The sequence below is a fragment of the Bufo gargarizans genome, chromosome 11 (assembly GCF_014858855.1).
Source record: "Bufo gargarizans isolate SCDJY-AF-19 chromosome 11, ASM1485885v1, whole genome shotgun sequence".
Classification (NCBI taxonomy): Eukaryota; Metazoa; Chordata; class Amphibia; order Anura; family Bufonidae; genus Bufo; species Bufo gargarizans.
Genome location: NC_058090.1, coordinates 83,404,197 through 83,412,861, shown reverse-complemented (window position 1 = coordinate 83,412,861; position 8,665 = coordinate 83,404,197). Strand labels below are relative to the sequence as shown.

At 39.8% G+C, this 8,665-nt stretch overlaps 1 protein-coding gene across 1 annotated transcript in view; it reads left to right on the top strand.

The window, feature by feature from the left end:
* The first annotated feature begins 684 nt into the window (after positions 1-684).
* The window catches only part of ITGA10 (integrin subunit alpha 10), a 69,491-nt gene continuing 61,510 nt past the window's right edge, over positions 685-8,665 (top strand). Inside the window, exons 1-7 of the mRNA XM_044271356.1 lie at positions 685-932; positions 2,078-2,098; positions 2,475-2,495; positions 2,591-2,848; positions 5,465-5,731; positions 6,320-6,601; positions 8,316-8,561. Of these exons, the coding sequence (XP_044127291.1) occupies positions 902-932; positions 2,078-2,098; positions 2,475-2,495; positions 2,591-2,848; positions 5,465-5,731; positions 6,320-6,601; positions 8,316-8,561 (1,126 nt within the window). The 5' untranslated portion in view covers positions 685-901. The remainder of the gene's footprint in view (positions 933-2,077; positions 2,099-2,474; positions 2,496-2,590; positions 2,849-5,464; positions 5,732-6,319; positions 6,602-8,315; positions 8,562-8,665) is intronic.

Below are 8,665 nucleotides of genomic sequence, written 5' to 3'. Positions count from 1 at the left end.
CTATCATCGAAGGAAAAATTAATTCCCAAGTTTATCAAGAGATTTTTCAGGAGAACATAAGGCCATCTGTCCATGAGCTGAAGCTCAACAGAAGATGGGTGTTGCAACAGGACAACGACCCAAAGCATAGAAGTAAATCAACAACAGAATGGCTTAAACAGAAGAAAATACGCCTTCTGGAGCGGCCCAGTCAGAGTCCTGACCTCAACCCGATTGAGATGCTGTGGCATGACCTCAAGAAAGCGATTTACACCAGACATCCCAAGAATATTGCTGAACTGAAACAGTTCTGTAAAGAGGAATGGTCAAGAATTACTCCTGACCGTTGTGCACGTCTCATCTGCTACTACAGGAAACGTTTGGTGGAAGTTATTGCTGCCAAAGGAGGTTCAACCAGTTATTAAATCCCAGGGTTCACATACTTTTTCCACCTGCACTGTGAATGTTTACATGGTGTGTTCAATAAAAACATGGTAACATTTAATTATTTGTGTGTTATTAGTTTAGGCCGACTGTGATTGTCTATTGTTGCGACTTAGATGAAGATCAGGTCACATTTTATGACCAATTTGTGCAGAAATCCATATCATTCCAAAGGGTTCACATACTTTTTCTTGCAACTGTATATTGCTAAGCCAGAGAGTGGCTTGTATATATACAGCCGAGCACAGTATATACCAGTGGCCAGGATGTCCTAACTCCGATACTAATAATCTGACTTCTGCAATACTCCACATATTTTTCCCAGGAATGATGTGAGGATCAGTAAAAAGATGCTGAAGCAGCTTTGTGTTCAGAAGTTCCGGACTCGTCCCCCTTTCCCCAGGAAACGAAGTTTTATCATTTGCTTTTTCCAGAGTAGAAAAAAACATCCATTCTGCCAAAGATAACCCCAGACACCATGTCAGCCCTGTGTCTCTGTGTACTGGCCTGTGAGTACAAGTGTCTTCTGCATTGTAGATGTTTTATAGTGGTACTGTATATAGCTCTTACATAGTGTCATCTATGGAGTCTTGTGTCTGATAGGTATTGTAGTATCACCGATGAAAGTGATGGGCATTATGTGAAGTCTGTTCTGAATTTTGTGGACTTGAGTATAAATATGTGGTGGTCTGCATATATTAGTATTCGAATTGAGTAATATAATAATAAGTAATAGTAATAAGTTCAGAATGTTAATTGTATAATGTGTTTAGCCTTTTTTGTGTATTTTTGATTTTTTTATATATTTTTTTATCTGTGTAATTTAGTTTTTTTTATTAGTTTGATTTTATATTTTTTTATACTTTATTTTAGTTCATTAGTTAATGTTTCCATATTTCATTTTTGTACATTTTAGCTAAATGTGTGTTATATTTTTTTCTGCTCCTGAAATGTTCCTATTTTAGAGTAGATTCTTGAACCTTCATTAAGGAGGTTGTGCCAGAACCACCGGATAGGTGATAGGTAGATGATCGTGGGTGGTTGGAGTGCTCCATTGAAATCAAGGAATCGACCAAAAATTATGCTCTTAGTCTTGGGTGGTGTTTTTGTTGATCCGCACTGGAGATCTCACTTTATCCACTCCTTCTCAAATCTTTCATTGGCAACCCTATCGCATGATCTGGTGAACCTGTAGGTTCTGAGGTTTGAGAACCTAGTTACATGTCACACAGTCTTCTAAAGCTTTAGGACAAAATTGTGAGCAGAAGACCTCTTCCCCAGTTGTAGACCTTCAACAGATCTGAAATGCTTTGTATATTTAACTCAAAGAATTATCTAAGCACGCCTGTCTTGATGAATGCCAACGCAATTGCCACTGGTCATGTGGTGCCCGTGTTGGCAAAGCTGATAGCTTCCATAATATGTAGGTGAGCGAAGATCCAGTTTGCTGTTTTAGCCCTGTTTCTAACTACTCTGGACGACAAGGCCAGTTAGCACCCAGCACCCGCAGATAATTCCCTGCCATCCACCACCCATCTGCTAGGTTAGCGCCAGTGTAAATGTATAATAAAGCATAATACATCATAGAACAATATAATGAAACACAAGACTTTTGATTAATTCATTGAAATGTTATCTTCTGTCTTTTATGCAGGGATTATTCTACCTATTTTAGGTGAGTATCTATGTAGTTTAAAAAAACTGATTCTGTCGATGGTTGCTGAGAAGAGGGGAGCAGTGGGGAGGTTCTTGTACTTTTTGGCCACATTGGCTTGTCCCTTTTCCATCATGGCTGACATAGAGACAGAGAAGAAGTGGACTGGCTTAACTAATGAACCTGAAAGTCAGCCATCTTTGTCACATGCCAGAACACAGGAGGGGAAGGGGAAGGTCACTGCTGTGTAGGAATGAACATGGGAATTTTGTGGTCAGGACCACGAGATGGGGTCGTAATTAGGGCAATGGTACTGAGGCTATAATTAAAGTACATTAGTTCATTTCTATTTACAAAAAATCTTTAACATTTTCCCATTTATTTTGTTATTTTTTAGCTTTAGACACTGAAAACCCAGGTGAGCTGATAATTTCCTGAACTCTATTATTAGATACATAAATATATTGATCATGTAATACCTCCATAATGTCGGTGTCTTGTGTCCTCTCACAGATGTGGACAGACCAATTGTCTCCTTTACTCCTGACTGGAGAAGCATGTTCTACAATGAGACGTTGACTCTATCATGCCTTTACCCATCTAATGTACAGAAGAATGAGACGTATACTTGGTACAGAGATAATAATAAGATGGATATAAGTACTCAGAACTTTACCGTCTCCTCCATTCAGTTATATGACCGGGCAAACTACAAATGCCAGACCCGCACCAGCATGATAAGTGAATCTGTTCGACCACATGTTATAACCGGTAAGTCCTAATTTCTTCATCATTGATACTCTCGAGGTTCCTTGCTGGTCTTTGTTAACATGGCAGCAACAGTGGCATATGAGTGCCACAGCCAGTCACTGGACATTGCTGCTGAAATATAATTTGTCTGAGGATCATGTGAGCATAGAGATGAATCTGAGATTTAACACATTCCCAGATTTGTATTTTATTTTAGATGACCACTTTAATGTCATCACCACTGGTGGTCTAGGGTACTGTAGGGTAGGGGAGGAGTTGATCTTTACTTGGTTAGAGAAGCAGAAGAGTTAATGTCTGCTTCTCTGGTGGTCTAGTGTACTGGAGAGGTTGATCCCAACGTCTTGGCTGGTCTAAGATAGTAAAAGGAGGAAAGTCATAAATCCGTGGGACTGAAGAAAGGATGAATGTCACAATCACTAGTGGTCTATGGTAGTAAAGGGATGAATGTCACAATCACTAGTGGTCTATGGTAGTAAAGGGATGAATGTCACAATCACTGGTGGTCTATGGTAGTAAAGGGATGAATGTCACAATCAATAGTGGTCTATGGTAGTAAAGGGATGAATGTCACAATCACTGGTGGTCTATGGTAGTAAAGGGATGAATCTCACAATCACTGGTGGTCTATGGTAGTAAAGGGATGAATCTCACAATCACTGGTGGTCTATGGTAGTAAAGGGATGAATCTCACAATCAATAGTGGTCTATGGTAGTAAAGGGATGAATGTCACAATCACTAGTTGTCTATGATAGTAAAGGGATGAATGTCACAATCACTGGTGGTCTATGGTAGTAAAGGGATGAATGTCACAGTCACTGGTGGTCTATGGTAGTAAAGCGATGAATGTCACAATCACTGGTGGTCTATTGTAGTAAAGGGATGAATGTCACAATCACTGGTGGTCTATTGTAGTAAAGGGATGAATGTCACAATCACTGGTGGTCTATGGTAGTAAAGGGATGAATGTCACAATCACTGGTGGTCTATGGTAGTAAAGGGATGAATCTCACAATCAATAGTGGTCTATGGTAGTAAAGGGATGAATCTCACAATCACTGGTGGTCTATGGTAGTAAAGGGATGAATCTCACAATCACTGGTGGTCTATTGTAGTAAAGGGATGAATGTCACAGTCACTGGTGGTCTATGGTAGTAAAGCGATGAATGTCACAATCACTGGTGGTCTATGGTAGTAAAGGGATGAATGTCACAGTCACTGGTGGTCTATGGTAGTAAAGCGATGAATGTCACAATCACTGGTGGTCTATGGTAGTAAAGGGATGAATGTCACAATCACTGGTGGTCTATGGTAGTAAAGGGATGAATGTCACAATCACTGGTGGTCTATGGTAGTAAAGGGATGAATGTCACAATCAATGGTGGTCTATGGTAGTAAAGGGATGAATGTCACAGTCACTGGTGGTCTATAGTAGTAAAGCGATGAATGTCACAATCATTGGTGGTCTATGGTAGTAAAGGGATGAATGTCACAATCACTGGTGGTCTATGGTAGTAAAGGGATGAATGTCACAATCACTGGTGGTCTATGGTAGTAAAGGGATGAATCTCACAATCACTGGTGGTCTATGGTAGTAAAGCGATGAATGTCACAATCACTGGTGGTCTATGGTAGTAAAGGGATGACTGTCACAATCAATGGTGGTCTATGGTAGTAAAGGAATGAATGTCACAATCACTGGTGGTCTATGGTAGTAAAGCGATGAATGTCACAATCACTGGTGGTCTATGGTAGTAAAGAGATGAATCTCACAATCACTGGTGGTCTATGGTAGCTAAGGGATGAATGTCAAAATGCCTGGTAGTCCAGGGTAATGAAGGGGCGATTGTCACAATCCCTAATAGTGAAGAGTTGTGAAGGTATATATATGTCAGAATCCCTGGTGGTTTAGGGTATCAAAGGGATAAATGTCACAATTCCACGTGGTCTTGGGTAGTGAAAGGATGAATGTCACAATCCATGGCAGTCTTGGGTGGAAAATAAGCTAATGTAGGAGAGCCTCTTTTATTGGTGTAGTGATGGTCTGATGGTAAAATTCAGTTCTGCTGCATCTTCATTATTAATACTTAAATGTAAGGATTATTCTACTTTACTCATTATTATTAACATGGTGTTGCCTTCTCCATCATCAGTCACACACTTCATTATTACCTTGTTTCACATATGCAGCCACTTTACATATTCATCAGATCAGATCAACACAATGTTAATGCTAACAACCACCTCTGTCACTTTCTTTGCGCTAGACTTCTTGCAGATACAGCATGTTGTAATTATGGCCATATCCCTTGTCCAACAACCTTGTAGACTTCATCTTCCTTATAATGCACAAGTGTGCCAACCTATCCAAAATGTCTGACCTCGAACCAAACTTGATCTCAAACTTTTGGCTTCCACATCTACTTTCCAATTTGTTGCTTTGTGTCATCTAACTGACTTCTAGCACTCTTTGGGGTTACTTTCAAAGGACACAACTTATAGATTATTTCACAGCAAAAGACCAACAACTCCTTGAGGAGAGTGGTCAAAGTAATATATGGCCATGGTATGCAATTGGTTGAGTCCATCAGGGGTCTAATCTTACTTCTCTCCACCAGATCTCACCATATTGAGAGTCTCACGCTACGTCTTTGAAGGCGATATCCTGACCCTGACTTGTGACAGTCGACTTGATATGAATACAACCAATGCTAAAGCCTCGTTTACCAAAAACTATAGAGACCTTAAAGCTATGAACTACGAAACATATTTATTTGTTGGGAAAGTGGACAGAAGTGTTGATGGAAAATATCAGTGTACAAAAAAGGCCATCCTAAAGAATGAAATAAAAGATTCTATCCATGAAGAGTTAATTGAAGTTACAGGTAACATCCTTTCACCTCTGCATGCAAAGTTCATTGTGGTGCATAGATTGGAGATCTTTCAGCTCTGATATGGACCATACCATTAGGACTAAGGACATGTGTGCTTGTGATTAGATTACATCTTCATTGTTGCTAGATGCTCATTTGGCAACAAAGACAAAGTCAACAAAGTGTACCCCAAGTTTTAGATGTTTCATCCCCTTTTGGTCTTGATGACCCTGTAGCTTTGTTGTCCCATCACATAATTTGGAACCACTTTACATAGCCTGAACATGTTTATTGCCCACATGTTCAGTTTGGATGAATGTGGAATTATTTTCTAGGAGAGTTATTTAGCCTTTTAAATACTTGCTCGTGATGAGTAGATCCTTGTCCTTGTAAAACGGTCTTAAAATCAACATAACGGATTCTTCCTTCCTCCAATATCTGTCCAAGGAAGGTTGGCACACTCCAATACACATGACAGTTGGCTGTTCACCAAAAAGTTGATGTGACCAAGGTTTGTTTAGGTCCTTCTAGAATCATCAATGTGTGTCCTGCTTACCATTTCTTCTACTTATATACTTTAATCTTCATGATCTCTTTCAGAATTGTTTTCGCCTCCAGAGTTAAAAATAAGCGCAAATCCAATATCAGTGGGTATGGACATGACTCTGACTTGTGTGACGTCTCTCCATCCTTTTAGAGCAGATGTGGAATTACAATTTGCTTTCTACAGAGATGGCTGGCATGTTCAGGGATTTGGATCCTCTAATAAATACATAATTCAGTCTGTTGAACTGGGGGATTCTGGAGAATATTCATGTGAAGTAAGAACATTAATGAACAGTGTGAACAAGATAAGTAAACAGCAACCGGTCCTCATACAAGGTAGGGAACATGACCCGTTGTGTTAAAAACAGCAAGAGTATAGGTGTTACTCACTTTATTCTTGTAATGGTCTGGTTCCTATGATACCCAGAGAACTAACCAGGCAGTAAAATCTATTACACTCCTCTTCCCACAAATACGGTTGGGGTCAAAAAATGAGGTGGGGAAACAAACACCTACAATTTTCTTGGAGGCCAGCATGCCAGCAGGGACTGGTTGGACTACCAGCTGAGAGATTCATTTTAGCCCATTTTGACAGGATTGGTTGACTATCTTATGTGTGTTGGTCATCCTGACTCTCGGAAATGTTGAGGTTCAACACTCAATCTATTTTTTTAGAGGGTTTTAGCTGACAGCCACATATTAGTTCATCTGAAAGTTATTGAAGGTATATGGCCACCTTTAGGCTTCATTCACATGGTGGTGAAAATTGGCCGTGTAACAGCCCCACACGGCCATTTTTATAATAAATTAAAGTCTATGGGGCTATTCACATGACTGCTTTTATAATGGCCAGTGAATAACGGCCATCAAAAAATAGAAAATTGAACTCAATGGAACAGTTTTTAGAAGTGCACCTGTCTAATGGCTGTTAAAAATTAGTATACTATTGCAATATGGCCTTTTAGAGGTAAAAAAAAAGCTTACCTTAACCAATTGTTATGGGCCACTATGGCAGACATTATTACTGCTGGGGCGCACTGTGGGGGACATTACTACTGTTGGAGGCCACTATGGGGGACATTATGGGCCACTAATTGGGGACATTATTGCTACTGCAGGTCACTATGGGGGACATTAATAAAGGTGGAGGCCACTATGGGGGACATTATTATTTTTTGGGGCCCACTATGGGGGACATTATTATTTTTTGGGGCCCACTATGGGGGACATTATTATTTTTTGGGGCCCACTATGGGGGACATTATTACTGCCGTGGGCCACTATGGGGGATATTATTTTGCAGGGTTAGGATTTATAAAAAAAAAAAAAAAAAAAGACAATGAAATTCATCCATTTTCAACAGCTATGAAAACGGATGCAAAACAGACAGAAAATGGATGCAAAAATGGTGGAACAATGGCCACGAAGCACTGACAGTGTGTCCATTTTTTATTGTTGCCATTGTGTGAATGCAGCCTACGGAAATGGAGCAGAACATACAAACATAAATGCACTTTTCCTTAGTTTGTTTTGTACATTTGCAATTTTGTCATGTCCCGAGTTTGATAGACCTAAAACAAGTCTGTGTAGCATGAAGACACCATCTCTGGTATAGCAGAACTTCATGTAGTCCCTTCAGTTACATCTACTCAATGCTCACACTAGAAGTGAATGGCTTGAGAGGACCTGATGTGCCACTACCAATGGCAGTACACCAGACCTAGTCATAGCCCTTGAAGCTAACTTTTGATGTTCAACAAAATTGAGGTTTTCAAGGATTTTTTCAGTGAATAAACATAGAAATTTTTACTTAAGTCCCCTGAGTTTTCAGTTTTCTGAATAGCCTGGTCTGGGAAGGTGGAGATCAAGAACAGAAAGCAGAATCAATATCCTTAACCTCGATATTTGGGGAAGAGATTGATTGTAATGTATGTAATAGCTGTGGCCAAGCAGAGGTAGATCAGATCAATGCCCACGGAGTAAAATGTACAAATGGTTTATATATATGTTTTGAGTAATATTTTTGAATACATTTTTCTCTGTGTCATAGAGTCTTTCAAGCCAATGCTGTCATTTGACCCAAATTGGAACAAAGTATTCAGATATGAACAAGTATTCATGACCTGCAATGACCAGAGAAGCCAACGATTTACCTGGTATAAAGACAACGTCAAGATGTTCAAGACTGATAGGAAAATAAAGGTTCCTGCTAACAGTGATAAGGATATTGGGCATTACCAGTGCCAGGGTGAATCTGGTGAGAAGAGTGACCCCGTTCATCTGGATATTTTCTTTGGTAAGATTGGCAGCTCAGCTCCACAATCTCTACAGGTCTGGCTTTTGCTGTCAGAGCATGTTGGGAGTTCTAGTCTCCCAATAGCTTTACAAGATTTCTGTTGG